General features: G+C 40.8%; 1 protein-coding gene across 1 annotated transcript in view; it reads left to right on the forward strand.

Moving 5' to 3' along the window:
- The window catches only part of LOC126458207 (uncharacterized), a 72,646-nt gene that overhangs the window by 13,912 nt on the left and 39,493 nt on the right, over positions 1–19,241 (forward strand). The window contains exons 3-4 of the mRNA XM_050095102.1: positions 6,117–6,252; positions 7,675–7,799. Coding sequence (XP_049951059.1) covers positions 6,117–6,252; positions 7,675–7,799 — 261 coding nt within the window. The remainder of the gene's footprint in view (positions 1–6,116; positions 6,253–7,674; positions 7,800–19,241) is intronic.

Consider the following 19,241-nt stretch of genomic DNA (forward strand, 5'->3'; position numbering starts at 1 on the left):
ACAGCTGAGAATATGCGTTGCACATTGCTGAATAGCTCAGTCGTTAAGAGGATTTCCCAAGGTTCTCTGTCAGTCTACCCCTCACACGCACAGACCTCCCTCTTCAACAAATTGCACCTGAATGTGCAGCCTGACAGGCGCACATAACACTCAATCCGGAACTGTGCGTGAAATGAACTCTGCCCATAGCTACTGTAGCACGGGAAAACAACCTTCTCCTTCTGGGGTACTCGCTATGTTAGTTGCTTTCGTATTATGATGCAAGAGGATAGTCAGTATGATGTACTGTACCTCCATCCTGAACACGACCAAGTTTTCCTTGCGTTGTATTTACGAAATATGTTTGACAAAAATGGTTCAAATGGCTCTGAGCACTATGGGACTTAACTTCTGAGGTCATCAGTCCCCTGGAACTTAGAACTACTTAAACCTAACTAACCTAAGGACATCACACACATCCACGCCCGAGGCAGGATTCGAACCTGCGACCGTAGCGGTCACGCGGTTCCAGACTGTAGAGCCTAGAACAGCTCGGCCACTGCGACCGGTTAAGTTTGACACTCAGCATAAAAGTAGCAGGAAGTACCACAGAAAGCAGCTGCTATATTAAGGTGGCAGCAACTTCCTTTTCACAGAGCAAATAGACTACAGCAAAAACAGTGTTAACAACACAGTGAGTAACAACTAACAATCATTTATTAAAATGTAATGCAGCTACTCAACTTCAGTGTGGTGATGATGTGGTAACATGGCACTGAGGTAAAGTTTCTGAATACTGGTCTAAACCTGTGTCAGCGAACGGTGATTAACTAGTCTGTTAGTAGTTCCAGTCTGGTTCTGCTGTCAGTTACAGTATCTACGTCTTTAAAAGTACTTGCGAATTAAAACAATCTGACTTATGTAATACAGAGTCAAAGGAAAACTTTACTAAGTATTTACAAATTTGTTAAGAAATGTAGCGCTTAAGTGCACTAGTATGACATCAAGTGTCCATTTACAACGCACTAGTATGTGAGATCAAGTGTCCATTTATATAACGCTCATTTCCATAGTTATAAATAATAATATGCATTGTTACACAAAGCGTAGTGTAGCTATATCATCAGTATAAAACTGAAAGTAATGGGTGAAAAAGGCAAGGATAAAATCATTGTTGAGGTAAAGTTACAGTCTGGATGGTCTGCAAATCGAGGACTATATTTTTAAGTCATGTTATCTTGAATATTTTTTGAACATCACTACGTATGTCTGGTGAGCAAGATGTATGAAACAGGCGAAATACCCTCAGACTTCAAGAAGAATATAATAATTCCAATCCCAAAGAAAGCAGGTGTTGACAGATGTGAAAATTACCGAACTATCAGTTTAATAAGTCACAGCTGCAAAATACTAACACGAATTCTTTACAGACGAATGGAAAAACTAGTAGAAGCCAACCTCGGGGAAGATCAGTTTGGATTCCGTAGAAACACTGGAACACGTGAGGCAATACTGACCTTACGACTTATCTTAGAAGAAAGATTAAGGAAAGGCAAACCTACGTTTCTAGCATTTGTAGACTTAGAGAAAGCTTTTGACAATGTTGACTGGAATACTCTCTTTCAAATTCTAAAGGTGGTAGGGGTAAAATACAGGGAGCGAAAGGCTATTTACAATTTGTACAGAAGCCAGATGGCAGTTGTAAGAGTCGAGGGACATGAAAGGGAGGCAGTGGTTGGGAAGGGAGTAAGACAGGGTTGTAGCCTCTCCCCGATGTTGTTCAATCTGTATATTGAGCAAGCAGTAAAGGAAACAAAAGAAAAATTCGGAGTAGGTATTAAAATTCATGGAGAAGAATTAAAAACTTTGAGGTTCGCCGATGACATTGTAATTCTGTCAGAGACAGCAAAGGACTTGGAAGAGCAGTTGAATGGAATGGACAGTGTCTTGAAAGGAGGATATAAGATGAACATCAACAAAAGCAAAACAAGGATAATGGAATGTAGTCTAATTAAGTCGGGTGATGCTGAGGGAATTAGATTAGGAAATGAGGCACTTAAAGTAGTAAAGGAGTTTTGCTATTTGGGGAGCAAAATAACTGATGATGGTCGAAGTAGAGAGGATATAAAATGTAGGCTGGCAATGGCAAGTAAAGTGTTTCTGAAGAAGAGAAATTTGTTAACATCCAGTATTGATTTAAGTGTCAGGATGTCATTTCTGAAAGTATTCGTATGGAGTGTAGCGATGTATGGAAGTGAAACATGGATGATAAATAGTTTGGACAAGAAGAGAATAGAAGCTTTCGAAATGTGGTGCTACAGAAGAATGCTGAAGATTAGATGGGTAGATCACATAACTAATGAGGAAGTATTGAATAGGATTGGGGAGAAGAGAAGTTTGTGACAGAACTTGACCAGAAGAAGGGATCGGTTGGTGGGACATGTTCTGAGGCATCAAGGGATCACCAATTTAGTATTGGAGGGCAGCGTGGAGGGTAAAAATCGTAGAGGGAGACCAAGAGATGAATACACTAAGCAGATTCAGAAGGATGTAGGTTGCAGTAGGTACTGGGAGATGAAAAAGCTTGCACAGGATAGAGTAGCATGGAGAGCTGCATCAAACCAGTCTCAGGACTGAAGACCACAACAACAACAACGTATGTCTGAAGCAGACATGAAATGCTTTTAATAACAATGATGCCATCTGCTTCTATCTCTTCTATCTTCTGTCTCCTGAGGGCTATTTTGGAACTGTCAGTGGCGATCGAAAAGTTCTTAGTAGGATCAGGGTGCGATAATATCAGTGCATTCAAGAGTGCATCCTTAAAATTCAAGAATTCGGAAAGAGCTTGTTCATTCCATGTCCAGATAGTATTTTTGCCAATTAACTGACATAATTTCGGCGTATCTGGTGCAGAATAATGAGGCGACGGAAAAAGTTGATCAGCCCTAGGAAGCTATGAAGTTTCTTTTTTGAAGGTGGACTCATAATATCTCGAATTGCTTGAAGTTTTTCTGGATCGGGCGCTATGCCATCGGCAGAAATGACATGACCTATAAATTTAATAGAAGTGTTACCAAAGTGGGATTTACTAAGATTAATTGTGAGGCCTTGCTGAAGAAATGTCTGAAGTAAAGCTTGAAGAGTATTGTTATGGTCAGTCTAAGTGGGTTCCGCAGTTAAAATCTCGCAATATACGTGGTTATTCTGTCTTTCAATTCAGTCAATATTACTGTGTTCATACCTCGTCTGAATGCAGCAGAAGATATTGTCGAACCAAATGACAGTTTACAAAACTGACAGCAGTTGGCAAAACAGAGAAATGCCATGTATTTTCTACAGTTCGGCTGAAGTTCAATCTGTCAAAAACCCCATTGTAGATCTAGCATTGAATAAACGGATGTATCATGAAATTTCTGTAAAAGTTCGTCTGAAGTCTGTGGTCGATCAGTTTCCGTTACTATAATGTCGTTGATCTGGTGTGAATCGAGAACAAGGCGTAATGATCCATCCTTTTTAATAAGAATGTGCAGTGGACTTATGTACAGAATAAAAGCTGTATCTGTAATCCCTTGGTGGAGCATGGCTCGAAGTTCCAGTTTGTTGGTAATAGGTCTGTTAGGTGGTAACGAGAATGGAAATGGTTGTACCCCGTCTAAGGGATGCACATCTGTTTTGTTATTGCGGAGTACCTTAAACTTACCTACTGACAAGAAATACTTATAATGGAAATCATTTGTTTCTGCAGTTTCTTTGCACATTTATGCAGTTTCTTTGTACTCTTCTTAATTTTCCTTATGCCAGATTTGATTACGGCAGAATCAGTATCATATTCTAGTTGTTCAAGTCTACCGGTGACAGTTTGCATTTCTTCCTGATGTGTTTCGTGTTGACTCAAACGATTTTCTGCTTGTGTTTTATGCTCTGTAAAATCGCTTTGAAGCTGTGTCTTCGCGTCATGTACGGTTTTAAAGTCACCGAAAACTTTACTGTAGCAACTGTCTATGAATTTTTCTCGTGAACGAGAATTTGGTGTATCTATTCGATCTTTTGTTGGTGAATGGTTTCATTTTGCGCTTGGATTGCAAGTGTAACTTGATATTGAAATTGATTACATGTCTATAAGGGCTAGTTGAGGCGTTCATTAAACCGCGTATCTTGTTGTTCAAAACATTTGTTAATTTGCGTTTCTTGTTGTTCAAAACATTCGTTAATTTGTTATTCTATATTGGGTGCCAGTTCCTCTTCTTTATGTGAAAGTTTATTAAACAATTGTGTCACTGATTTGAGTAAAACGTTTGTCTTTTTTCTGCTGTAACTTTTTATTGCCCTCGATGATTTGTTGAATCATCATCATAATGGCATTATTCGATAACTGACCATCAGTATTTAAAGAATTTGGCGTAATATGTTCAACAGTGTCAGCATTTGACATGTCTGTTGAGGTTTGGGTATTGTTAGTTTGATTGGATTCTAAAGGTAAGCGATCAGAGTGCAAATTTTGTACATGGGAAGTATGTGTATCAGCTTCATCCTCATTTGTGGAATGTGCCGTCTGATTAATGGTGATATCGGTAGGTAAAGAAAATTCAAGGCAGTTTGACTGTCATGTGATTCACTTTCGTCAATGGAGAATTGTTAGAATTGGTATTCCTTGCAACAGAGTTACTTAGCAAATGCGTATTTTCGGCATTGTCCATGACTGAGCTACGCATAGCACTAGTAATCGTTTTACGCGCATGATGCACAAATACAACGAAAGAAAAACAGAAAAGAGATAAAGAGCATTTTTGCCGTTGATCTGTTAGAAATAATTGACACAGAACAGTAAATGCGCAGCGCAAAATTACTAACTACACTTAACTAAGTAAGGAAGAGCAGGCCGTAAGCCTGACAATATTATTTCAAAAGATTCCAAAAATAATTTCCATCTGTTCAAAGTTGTGACCAAGTGAAACTTAACTGACAGTAGTCTGAATCACGACTGTTAGAATGGAACGGCATGTGCACGTGGATTTTAGCTCTTCGCTATGCGCTTTGCCCTGTACTGAACTTCTTTAAACCAAACCAAAACTGCATGAATTTACGTAACACAAAAACTGAATCTAGTGCAAACACTATTAAACTGAAATTGACCCTGGTAATAAAAAATCCTTGATCAATTTGAAAATAATGGCCCCAGTACTTAATGTATGATAGCCACGTAAATAATAAAATTTATTACATTTATCTGTTCAATGCTAACGCTCTTCGCACTGCTCTCTGTTAGTACTTTAAATTGTATAGTTAGCAAACAGCTACTGTGCACGGCTGTTGCTTAACATACATTTAAAAAAAATCGAATATGACTGAGACAATAACTACTTGAGAAAAATAATAAAAAATGACATGGGTGGGAACTGGTACTAACTTGGGTGAGTAACAATATGATACTAACTTTAAAACTTGTATTTTGACTTTTTGGAAATAATAATGGTCACAATTAACACTCTTAATAAACTGATTATACATTAACGATTAGCTTTACAAAATCATTGGGTTGTGACTCAATCATTTATGAAACGCGCATTGCATCAGTAACAAAACAACTTTCTTTACCTCAGTTATTTCCAACTTCTGTTGAGATTCCTTTTACAGTTAGCAAATATCATATGATATTGTAAATAAAAAAAATCATTACTACCCGTAGCGAGTAAGTATATATCCAGCACACATCAGATACAACACGACTTTACGCTTGAGAGTCCTCAATACTTCTCTCGATCTAAAGTTACTCTAACACATCACCCATAACACCTTCAATCAGTGATCGCTGTTGAGCAGCGACGCTACTACACAATCGATACTACATTTGACCATCTCTCGTTCGATATGTTATTTTTTCACAACACGGGAATTAATTTACTCTGTGCATATGCCTTTCAAGTCGTCTTCTGAAATCCCGGAGGTTTTTTTGTGAATAGCCCTGCACTGTGCTCCATGGACATCGAAAACCGGCATTTCAGTGGACTGTTCCCTCAAAAAAATATGATATATATCCTAGTTTTGTTACACATACTACTTCATCAATAAAGACACAAGCTGAATAGATGATACCATCGACAGTTGCTTTATCCTTAAATGTTCTTTCATTACAGGTTCGTTACTATCACTGGACAAGACAAAATGTCACCTCGACGGGAAGGCGTATGAAGATGGGGCATGGAATGATAGATCAACGTCTGAATGCACGCCAGGGTGTGTCTGCCAAAGCCATGAAGAAGGACCCTGGAAGTTAGTACTCGCATTCTGCCCTGTAATAACAGTTCTAGAACTGTAGTCACTGCATGCAGAAACTGCGTCAGTACTTGCAGAAGACTATTTCTCTGGTAGTCTAAGACAGAAAAGGGGGAAAGTTACTCAAGTACGAGCACATTAAAATACTGCTGTCTCAAACAACAAGTTTAAATTTTAGATTTGTGTCGTCTTTTAATCAGATGAAGTAAAATACACTGTAGTATACTTAGTGCTAAGAAAAACTGTGTTGTATTTGTCTGTGCATGATTAGAGGGCAATAGATTAATTATCTCAATACCCGTTTGAGAAGGGAATTAATGTTCAGAGAGATGAGAGAAAAACCTCTACGATTTGCCGGTTGCATTCTTATTTTTTCGAGGCGGCAAAGCAATTGAAAAATCAGTTTAAGGGAAAAGATTTTTTGCTGAGAAGAGGAAAGGGGTTCTGGCATGAATATCAACAAACGTAAAGGAAGTTTGATTAAATGTACTCAATGTTAATCAGTGATGCTATGCAGGTGCATTAGGAAACGAGACACTCAAGTTATTGCTATTTCGGCAGCAAAATACACATACCAAAAAAAGCTTTGCATCACCTCGGTTCCCTGAGTTCCGGAACCTGTACAGAAAATTGGAATACAGATCAACATAAACATCACTTCCGCTCTTTCACTGATCATGAAAGTCACACATTCGATGTTGTAACACCGTACAGCGAGACCTTCAGAGGTAGTGACCTAGACTGCTGTACACATCGGTACCTCTAATACCCAGTACCACGTCGTCTTGCTAGGCCAATATGTTCATTTTATGGATCATATTCTCGTAATCATTCTCGATTTTCGTTTACTCCGGGCGTTCAACAAGGCATGGTCATGTTGCGGTTGATGTGATTTTCTCATTCTGTAGCTTAAGAAGTGGTTTAGGCAGCCACTCGCAAAGGATCCTAAATGTATAGTAATGTGGAGTCAGAAGGACGTCGCAGCACTTTTTTTTTCATAAGGTTCACTGGCAGAAAATGAAAATCAAGTGTTCGATCTTTCGGAAATGACACTAACCCAATGATTCAGTCAGTGTACGTCCCGGGGAAACGATGAAATTTACAGAATGGATATTTAAGGAAACATCAACGGAATAGATCTTGTCCTTCACTTATCAAATTGGCCTATCAGGTTTTGCCTTAGTTCGATTCTGCAGCGTTCCTGGGCTATTCTGGGTGTAAAACTAGCAGCTGCTGTAAAACGATTCTCTCTCAATTTTGTACGTCTTCTTTCTGCTCGAAATCCTCTCGTTTACATTGTGAACAAGTAGTTTCTTAGGAAATGCATAACAATGAAATGTTGAAAAAATAACGCAATTTATTCGAAACAGAAGCTTTAAACAAATCTGACTACATGTCGATCTTTTTCTTTTTCTGCAGGGGAGATGCGCATTGGGCTTGTTTACCCCCTGGTTTCGTTCAGTACCTGTTGCCTGAAGGAAAGGAATCCGTCTGTTATCCGAGCTTCAGAGTTGATCAGGACTGTTTTGCTGGAATTATCTGTGGTAAGTAGGAATAAATAATCTGAACGGTTTGAAAGGTGACGTTTTTTAAAGTCCATTTCGGCTTAATTTTGATGGGTGAAGACTGACGAGAAAGGTATGGTTCCTCGTAAAAATACTCTTTATAATGTCAAGATTGTTGATATGGCCATTGTGCGCACTAGGTATATAAACGACTTTTCTTGCTATAGTCTTTATTTATTTATGTTCCAAATGCGTTTTTACATTAATAAATTTCTATATGTAGTTTTCCTTATTCCGTCCGAAATCTGAGTTTCCTCTGATTTGGAGGATGGTTACCGTTGGGTTCCCCAGTTTCAGGAACGTTAGCAAATATTTTCGTAAACCATGTTGAACAGCTCAGTTTTACAAAACTAATTGCAAAGGAATGCAACCGAATTTTCTGGGTTCAGATATATGAGTGACTTCCACTGGTTATTAGATGAAGCATATCAAAAATTGATAAACGTCTCGTTGCTATCGCCAAGGTACTTAAAAGATAAAATTCAAGGTAGGAAAAGGATATAATACCATATTAAATTTTTAGATATAACAGTCAAAAAAGAAACACGTAGCACATATTTGAAATTAATCATAATCCACAACAACTGATACATTCATACATCAAGCCTTTAACCACCCAACTTCACAAAAACAGCACTTCGACACATGGTCCATTGACTTAACAACGAAAACTACCAAAATGCATTAGGCATAACGCAGACAGCCACAACGAATGGGTCCAATTAAAATAAAAATAGTAACAGTAAACACAAAACCACCAAAAACAACACAACATACCCCAACACAAATACACTCATCCAATACCATAAGAACATAGAATATACAGGAGAATATAAGCGAAAGCACACGATAGGAACAATGAGGTGATGGCTTGAGGAGTATCTATGTAGACATAGATGTAGATGCAGAAACACAAACGCAAACACGAAATCACCAACAATTTCAAGAGGCGAAGCATGGGCATTACATACACATCAGCCAATTGTGTGCAATAATGCATCCCAAAACTAATCAAAGACGCAGACATGAAGCAAAATGCAGGTGTATATCAATTACAGTGTAACTTATATGATGGCAGATACGTCGGGCAAAGAGATAGAACGTTCGATGGTCGACAAAAAAGAATGTATGAGTGTCTGTAAGTAAGGGACAAATTACTTCACATTTGCAGAGCATCTCAGACAATACAACCACAAGGCAAACTCTAGAGAAAAAGAGAAAAATAATCGGAATAAGGAATAGCATATACAAAAAACGAAAGTCGAAAAGAAATCACTTTTGAAACATCAAGTATATATGACAAATGATTCACTAGTCGCATTAATACATAAAATAGTAGGATAATACATCTACGTCTACATACACACTCAGAAAGCAACGGTACGGTGCGTAACGGAGGGCACCCTATAACATTACCAGTCATTTCCTGTTCCACTCGCAAGTAGAGCGTGGGAAAAGCGAGCGACTGTATGTCTCCGTATGAGACATAATTTCTCGTATTTTATCTTCGTGGTCCTTATGCCTAATGTATGTCCGTGGCAGCAGAATCATTATGCAGAAAGTTTCAAAAGTTAGCTCTCTAAATTTTCTCAGTACTGTTCCTCGAACAGGACGTCGCTTTCCCTCGAGGGTTTCCCACTCGAGTTCCCGAAGCATCTCCGTAACATTTACATGTTGTTAGAACCTACCGTTACCAAATATAGCAGCCCGTGTCTGAATTGCCTCGATGTTTTCCTTCAATCCGACCTCGTGCTGATCCCAAATACTCGAGCAGTACATAAGAACAGCGTCCTATATGCCGTCTCCTTTACAGATGAACCACACTTCCCCAAAATTCTCCCAATTAACTGAAGTCGACCATTCGCCTTCCCTACCATAGTCCTCACATGCTCGTTTAATTTTATAACGCTTGCAACGTTACGCCCAGATATTTAAACTATGTGACTGTAGTAAGCTGGACGCTACAAATGCTGTATCCGAAGATTATAGATTCCTACTCATCCGCCTTAACTTACATTTGTCTACATTTAGAGCTAGCTGCCATTCATTACACCTGCTAGATATTTTGTCTAAGTCATCTGGTATTCTGCTACAGTCATTCAACTCCGACACCTTCTCGTACACCACATCATCATCAGCAAACAACGGCAAATTGCTGTCCACTCTGTTCCCTAGGTCATTTTGTGTTTAGAAAATAATAGCGGTCGTATCACATTTCCGTGGGGCGCTAGTGACTTTAGCCTTGTCTCTGATGAATACTGGCTGTCGAGGACAACATACTGGGTTCTAATATTTGAGAAGTCTTGGTGCCTCTCACGTATTTCGGAAACTGTTCCACATGTTCCTACCTTCGTTAACAGTCTACAGTGGACACCATCTCAAAGAATTTCCGGAAGTCTAGAAATATGGACTTGGCATGTTGCCATTCATCCACAGTTCACGGTACCTAGTGTGAAAAAAGGGTATTCTGAGTTTCGCACTAGCGATGCTTTCTAAAAGCTTACTGATTTGCTGACATAAGCCTCTCGGTCTCAAGAAAGTTTACTATATCCGAAATGAGAACATGTTCAAGTATTCCGCACTAGACCGACGTCAACAATATTGGTCTGTAATTTTGCGGGTCCCTACTTTTCTCCTTCTTACGCGCCATTCGCTTGGAACTTTCCGCTGGGCGAGAGATTCGCTATAGATGCGACCTAAGTAAGGCGTCAGTGCCTTAGAGCATTCTCTGTAAAACTGAACTGGGATTCGCTTGGAACTTTCAGCTGGGCGAGAGAGTCGCTGTAGATGCGAGCTAAGTAAGGCGTCAGTGCCTTAGAGCATTCTCTGTAAAACTGAACTGGGGTTCCATACGGACCTTTTGACTTACTTGTTTTCAAATCTCTCAGTTGTTTCTTTACGTCAGAGATGGTTATTACTATGTCGTTCATACGGGCATCCGATCGATGGTCGAACGACGTTACGTTTATACGATTCTCCTGCTTGAAAGATTTTTTAAACGCGAAATTTAAAACTTTCGCTCTCCTTTTTCTGTCTTCAGCTGCCTCACCGCACTTGTCAACGAGTGACTCAATGGAAGCCTTAGCACCGCTGAGCGGTTTTGCATAGGAGCAGAATTTTCTCGAGTTCTCGCGCAGATCTTTCACTAAGGCATGACGGTGGTAGTTGATGTATGCTTCGCGCGCAGATTTTTCACAGACGCACGAATCTCTACTAACCTTTGCCTGTCGTCATGTGCGAGTTCTCTTTTGAACTAAGAGTGCAACATCCTTTGCCTCCTCGGAATTTTCAATATTTCGTTTTTAAAACACGGTTGGTCTTTTCTGTCCTCAATCCACCTACTGTGCAAATAAGTCCTCTATGTCCATCCTACTGAAAGTAAGTGCTGCCAGTTCAGTGTCTAAGGGAGATGCTGATAACTGATTATCTGCTCTTTCTAGCAGCAACACTCTCCTAACCTTCTTGATTGCTTTCTTTATTAGCTTTCGTAACCACAGCTGTTACAATAATGTCATGATCACTAGTCCCAGTTTCTATACTGACGCTGTCGTGAATGTCCGGCCTGTTTGTAGCTACAAGGTCTAAGATATTTCCACTCTGTGTGGGCTGACGAACTAGCTACCCAAGTTTTCAGAAAAGTGTTGAAAAGTACTTCGGAAGCCCACCTGTCTGCAATGTATCCCTAGACGTTGCAGTTTATATTCGATAGGTTAAAGTCGCCTCCCACTAGTGTTGTATGATGTGGGTATTTATACGCTATTGGATATAGATTTCCTTTGAATGAATCTTGAACTGCCACAGCGGAACATGGTGCCCGGTAAAAACATCCACCGCTTAAATTGGTTTCACCTAGACCTGTTATACGCGACCAGGTAACTTCACTGCCACACTCGGCTTCGACGTCAAAGAGACAATATTTTCGTAAACTGCAATGAACACTTCCCCTATTGTGGCGTCTAACCTTTCTTTCCGACATACGTTTCGTGACCCGCTAAATATCTAAGAACTTACTGCTTCGGGTTTCAGCCAGTTCTCGGTCCCGAAAATAATTGAAGCGTGAGAACTTTCCTCGACGGCAGTAAATCCGGGAGCTTTGATACGAATACTTGGACAGTTTACTGATAAAGTTTGACAGTCGAAGTATTTTTACTCTGCACGTAGTCTGAATTCCCTTTCTGCGTATCGACTGGCGAGATTTCGTCGCAGTTCCTCAAACTTCCGCCGGCCTAAAAATACCTTCATGTGCACTCCACAAATACTCTGCTACCCGAGTAGCTGCTTCCTTTGTGTAGTGCATCCGTTACCTCTCTAGGGGAGTCCTCCAAATTACCACCCGATGACACAGGTCTAGAAATCAATGAGCATATGATCGTCAGAACAGTTCTGCACAATCCCCTTCCACTTACGTTTCCCGTAAATCCCCCCCCCCCCCCACCCATATAACCTCTAAACGAAAAATCCAAAAGCCGAACACCAGAACGTTTTATCCACTGCCTGACAGCTGTTCGTTCCACATTCAAGGACCTGCAGTACCCTCTCCGATTAACCAAAAACCCACCACACAAAATGCCTTAACATAATGAAAACATCGCTGAAAGAAATGCACACACACTTATACATCATCGAGAGAGAGAGAGAGAGAGGGAGAGAGAGAGATAGTGGTAGGTTCAAATGTCTCTGAGCACTATGGGACAACACATCTGAGGTCATCAGTTCCCTAGAACTTAGAACTACTTAAACCTACCTTAACCTAAGGACATCACATAAATCCATGCCCGAGGTGGGATTCGAACCTGCGACCGTAGCAGCAGCGCGGTTCCGGACTGAAGCGCCTAGAACCGCTCGGCCACAGCGGCCGGCATAGTGGTACGTGCTGTATGCTTCGCGCATAGATATTTTCACAGACGCACGAACCTCTATACAGAGTGGTCCATTGATCGTGACCACGAAATAAGCGTCAAACGAAAAAAACTACAAAGAACGAAACTTGTCTAGCTTGAAGGGGGAAACCAGATGGCGTTATGGTTGGCCCGCTAGATGGCGTTGCCATAGGTCAAACGGATATCAACTGCGTTTTTTTTAAAATAGGAATCCTCATTTTTATTACATATTCGTGCAGTACATAAAGAAATATGAATTTTTTAGTTGGACCACTTTTTTCGCTTTGTGATAGATGGCGCTGTAACAGTCACAAATATATGGCTCACAATTTTAGACGAACAGTTGGTAACAGGTAGTTTTTTTAAAAATTACAACACAGGACGTAGGTACCTTTGAACATTTTATTTAGGTTGTTCCAATGTGATAAATGTACCTTTGTGAACTTATCATTTCTCAGAACGTATGCTGTTACAGCGCGATTACATGTAAATACCACATTAATGCAATAAATGCTCAAAATGATGTCCGTCAACCTCACTGCATCTGGAAATACGTCTAACGACATTCATCTCAACAGCGAGTAGTTCGCCTTCCGTAACGTTCGCACATGCATTGACAATGCGCTGACGCATTTTGTCAGGCGTTGTCGGTGGATCACGATAGCAAATATCCTTCAACTTTCCCCACAGAAAGAAATCGGGGGACGTCATATCCGGTGAACGTGCGGTGCTTCGACGACCAATCCACCTGTCAAGAAATATGCTATTCAGTACCGCTTCAACCGCACGCAAGCTATGTGCCGGACATCCATCATGTTGGAAGTACATCGCCATTACGTCATGCAGTGAAACATCTTGTAATAACAGCGGTAGAACATTACGTAGGCAATTAGCATACATTGCACCATTTAGATTGCCATCGATAAAATGGGGGCCAATTATCCTTCCTCCCATAATGCCGCACCACACATTAACCCGCCAAGGTCGCTGATGTTCCACTTGTCGCAGCCATCGTGGATTTTCCGTTGCCCAATAGTGCATATTATGCCGGTTTACCTTACCGCTGTTGGTGAATGACGCTTCGTCGTTAAATAGAACGTGTGCTAAAAATCTGTCATCGTCCCGTAATTCTCTTGTGACCAGTGGCAGAAGTGTACACGACGTTCAAAGTCGTCGCTATGCAATTCCTGGTGCCTAGAAACATGGTACGGGTGCAATCGATGTTGATGTAGCATTCTCCCAACACCGACGTTTTTGAGATTCCCGATTCTCGCGCAATTTGTCTGCTACTGATGTGCGGATTAGCCGCGACAGTAGCTAAAACACCTACCTGGGCATCATCATTTTATGCAGGTCGTGGGTGACGTTTCACATGTGGCTGAACACTTCCCGTTTCCTTAACTATCCGGCGAAAGGTCCGGACACTTGGATGATGTCATCCAGGATACGGAGCAGCATACATATCACACGCCCGTATGATTGAAAGTGTTTCCTGTTCTGTAAGTTATGCATAAAAGAAACTGCTTTATTCCAGAATAAATCCACTGGACGTGTCTTAACCTAAGTTGTGAAACGCGTTTGTGACATAAATAAATAGTGCTTCCAATAAGAAAAAGGTGTTTCAGTTTATCAAAAGAATCTTTGAAACGCCATTAATTAGCTATTTCAGGCACTTAATGGGTACTGGATTAAATGGTGAGTATTTCGCCACTCTCGGTGCATACGTAGATCTCCTCAGATATCTTAGAAACTAGACTGAGGAATCAGCTCCACATCAATTAGAAAAATCGTAGTGTGGCTTTTCCGCAGACAGATGACCCAGTATCTCATCTTCACTCATAGGATGGCCACCAAAAATTTCCGTAGAGAAAAACATCTTCCAAACTTCGATTTTGAACATGAAGTATGCATTATTCCGGGTCTCATGAGCTGAATTCCGTAAGTCCATAGTTGAAAGCCTAGTTAGGATGGTTTTTTGTAGATCCACCAGGAAGCTGTACGGAAATAGCAGGAATTACGACAGAATAGAATATCTCAGATTGCTGAATTCACCAATAGACAAGGAGACCAGTAAAATTTTTGTAACATGTCTTGGTCCGATAATTGAGGCTTGTAGCAACAAAAATAAAAAAAAAACGCTGTCCACTTAATGTAGCATACATTAAACACTAAAGAACGGAAATAATGAAAATTTCAATGTATACCATCCCATGCTGGATGTACTGAAATTCATTTATTGCAGTTTAACGCATTACATAGTAACTCTTCGAATTACTGTAAAGAGCTAATTTTTTAATTTTCTGCTTGTCTGCGAAAAAATACGACTCAGAAACATTGTTGACGCAATGGTGAGTTGCTCCTCTTAGGACGCATCAATATAGTCTGTGTAAATCATACTAACGAGACCACAGAAAGACTGACCATGAACGCTGCTTCATCGCAGCAGGCAATCCGTCGAACACTGACACACTGCCGTGAAAAATTATGTCAGTCAGAGTCAGTTTATTAGTATGACTTCAAAATATATACATGCCTCGGTAAAATAAATTGTGATGACAACGAATTCGAAACTTTTATCAAAGACCTATCACAGTGGGTCAGAGGACACACTTCACATCTAGAAAATTGGTACCCTTCATCAAAACTATTTATGACACTATCTCACAGTTATAAAACAAATGAGACTGGGCCAGTGCTTGTGAACAGAAAGAATATCCCAAAAGAATTCTATAAATTAAAATTAAAGAGGAAGAATACAGAATGAGGAGCTGCAGTCGAATACTAGCTGTAAAATGGAAATATTGTTGACGCAATGGGGATGAGCGAGATGTTCATATTATGACGACAAAACAGGGAACAATAGAAATGACTACTCAAGGATCCAATCGTATATCGAAACCAAGTTGTGTTATTGAGCACAACAAAAAAATGATTGGAATCAATAAGCAACACCAGTACTAGCATGCTTCCCAATCATGTGAAAATATATGAAAGGATATCGAAAAACTTTGTTTTATCTTTTCGATATTTGTCTTTTCAATTCGTGCAGTTTGTGCAACAGAATAAATAACGAGAGAAAATAGAATTATGTTGATTATAGGATTAAAATAGCCGAATTCTTACTGAAGAATATACCAAAACCAGATTACAAAGGAACAAAGGCAGGTATCACACGGAGATGTGCCGGAGATACAGCATGCGAAATGCTGGGCTAGTTTTCTTAAGCGTGTTGACTTAGCAGCATCAAAATCAAGGCCATCAAGACTCTGTAAAGTTTTCACATAAAATATAAAGAAACCTAGTGAAACAACGTGGGAGTTCAAGGGAGATGCAGGGTTCCATTACATGTACCATACACTTCGAACCATATCACGCCTTTGAAGACTACTGATTTGCGTTGTTGAATTTTGTTAAAGTGCTAATTATGTGAATTCTGAATGTATTCGGGAACTTGAGATAATGGTATTGGTTTATTACTATTATTATTCACATATGGGCCCAATAGCAATCCACCAATATCACTTTTGATGGTTGGCCTTCCTTTGTGTCCAAATTTGTTTCGTCCTCTCAGAATGAAGTCTCTTTCTGTCATCAGACCACGACGTACCAGTCCGTTTTCTAATTTCCCTCTGACCAACTTTTCAAGCAGTTGGTTTATATTACATTGTACTGATTGATAATAAATCCTTTGTAGTATTTTTAACACAATTGTTACTTGAATTTGTAACCACTTATTAAATATTTCACAAAACTAAACCAGTTGGATCTTACACATTTAATTACAGTCCGTAAGTCTCACGGAATTGGTACAATGTCGGACCGATTTTTCGAACCGTGGAATGCCTCGAAGGCCTGGCAATCATGTTTAAATTTTGGGCCCAGGTCGGTGGAACTTAAATCGTAGTTTAAGAGGTTAAACACACGGCAGCGCCCATGTCAGCTGGAATACCACAAATAGGGCCGCTTGGCCGAGCAGATGACTGCACGTTGCGGACATCGATTTCAGGTATGTTCGCCACTGCCATCGGAACAGCACTGAAGCTTCTTCGATGTGTGCAAGCTACATCTCAACACTGAAGAGCGAGGTCAATTCTGACCCGCCCTATTAATATTACAAAAGAGTTCATCCGACACTGAGACCTGAGTAGATTAAGCGATGTAATGTACTTACATCTCTCACAAGATAGTGACCAACCAGACTCCCTCGAACTCTGCTGAGACCTGGAAGCAGAGTCAGAGGACGATGAAACTTTTATACAGTATGGATGAGGAACACTGTGACTGTGATGAATAAAGGTTTCTTCAAATTACTGCAACCAGTCGCCCTTTATTTTGTTCTTTATTTTTTTTTATTATTCAGTTACCAGTTTTGAACCACATAGCGATTCATTATCAGATAGTACATAAACACATCGAAAAAATGTTTGCATCACCCCGGTTCCCAGAGCTCCTGAAATAGAGGTTGTCTGTGGATATTGTGTCACAGACACAGTTCCTTTGACTGTTCAGAGATGTCACTAAACCCGCCCAAAGATGTAAACAACCATTCATGAGCAGCGCCTATTAGATGGAGGGGATCCGACAGCCGACCAGTTCCAGTCATTCCACCAGGAAGGAGGTACACGGATCGCATTGCCTGTAGTTCAATCATGCCTAGACGGTCAGTACCGCGATTCAGTCGCATCCGCATTGTTACTCTGTGCCAGGAAGGACTCTCAACAAGGTAAGTGGCCAGGCGTCTCAGAGTGAACCAAAGCGATGTTGTTCGGACATGGAGATACAGAGACACAGGAACTGTCGATGACATGCCTCGCTCCGGCCCCAAGGGCTACTACTACAGTGGATGACGGCTACTTACGGATTATGACTCGGAGGAACTCTGACAGCAACACCAAAATGTTGAATAATGCTTTTCGTGCAGCCACAGTAAGTCGTGTTACGACTCAAAGTGTGAGCAACAGAGTGCATGATGCGACGTCCATAGCGAGGTTCAAATGGTTCAAATCGCTCTAAGCACTTAACATCTGAGGTCATCAGTCCCCTAGAACTTAGAACTACTTAAACCTAACTAACCAAAGCACATCACACACATCCAGGATTTGAACCTGCGACCGTAGCGGTCGCGCGGTTCCAGACTGAAGCGCCTAGAACCTCTCGGCCACCATGGCTGGCTAGCGAAGTCCATCTTTGCAACCATGATACCTTGCAGCACGCTACAGACGAACCCAACAACATTCCGAATGGCCTGCTGAGTATTGGCATCACGTTCTCTTGACCGATGAGTGTCGCATATGCCTTCAACCAGACAATCGTGGGAGACGTGTTTGAATGCAACCCTGTCACCCTGAAGGCCTTAGACACACCGTCCAGCGAGTGCAGCAGGGTGGAGGTCCCCTGCTGTTCTGGAGTGGCATTAAGTGGGCCGACGTACGCCGCTGGTGGTCATGGAAGGCGCCATAACGCCAGTGTGAATAGTATCCTCTGACCGATAGTGCAACCATATTGGCAGCATATTGGAGAGGCATTCATCTTGATGGTCGACAATTCGCGCCACCCTCGTGCACATCTTTTGAATGGCTTCCTTCAGGATAATGACATCGCTCGACTAGACTGGCCAGCATGTTCTCCAAACATGAATCCTTTCATGCCTGGGATAGATTGAAAAGGACTGTTTATGGACGACGTGACTCGCCAACCACTCGGAGGGGTCTACACCGTATCGCCGTTGAGGTTTTGGACAACCTGGACCAACAGTGCCTTGATGAACTTGTGGATAGTATGCCACGACAAATACAGTGCTGTATCAATACAAGAGGACGTGGTACTGGGTATTAGAGGAGCTGATGTGTACAGCAATCTGGACCACCACCTCTGAAGGTGATCCCCATTACAATTTTCTGTACAGGTTCCAGAACTCTCGTAACCGAGGTGATACAAAACTTTTATTGAGTTGTGTATATTAACTCTCTGCAGCAGTGTGGGAGTCACGTATAGTGATTTGTATCCGTTGGTTGGATGCTGGTGTACATCGTATTCTGGAAAACATGATGAATGTTTTCCAGTAACGTTAACTGTACTGCACTTTACTCACTTTGCCACAAGTAACACGTTGCTGCACACATTTAATACATGTAGCATCTGATGATGAATCGCTAGGCGGTTCAAAACCGCTAATGGAATAATAAAAAAATTAAAGAACAAAATAACAGGCGACTGGTTGCAGTAATTTCAAGAAACCTTTGGAACCGAGGTTGAAAATACCGCTTCAGTTGTAAATCACTTTATTTTCACTTTTAGAAGATGATGAATAGAAATCACGAGTTGCCCACTGCTTGGGACGGTGACTAACAACTTGCTGAAACTTAGTTTAATTTCTAAAAGCATGCTGAGTTGCAGAAGCGAACTCGAATGTGTTTGCAATTTGAAGCACTTCATCAAGACTAGGATCGAACTTCTCCAAAGCTTTAGCTATTACCTCCCTGGCAGTGGCAAAGTGCACAAGCACAACTCGAAGCAATGATTCCGCACGGTACTGGCGACT

This window comes from Schistocerca serialis, chromosome 2, assembly GCF_023864345.2.
Source record: "Schistocerca serialis cubense isolate TAMUIC-IGC-003099 chromosome 2, iqSchSeri2.2, whole genome shotgun sequence".
Taxonomy (NCBI): Eukaryota; Metazoa; Arthropoda; class Insecta; order Orthoptera; family Acrididae; genus Schistocerca; species Schistocerca serialis.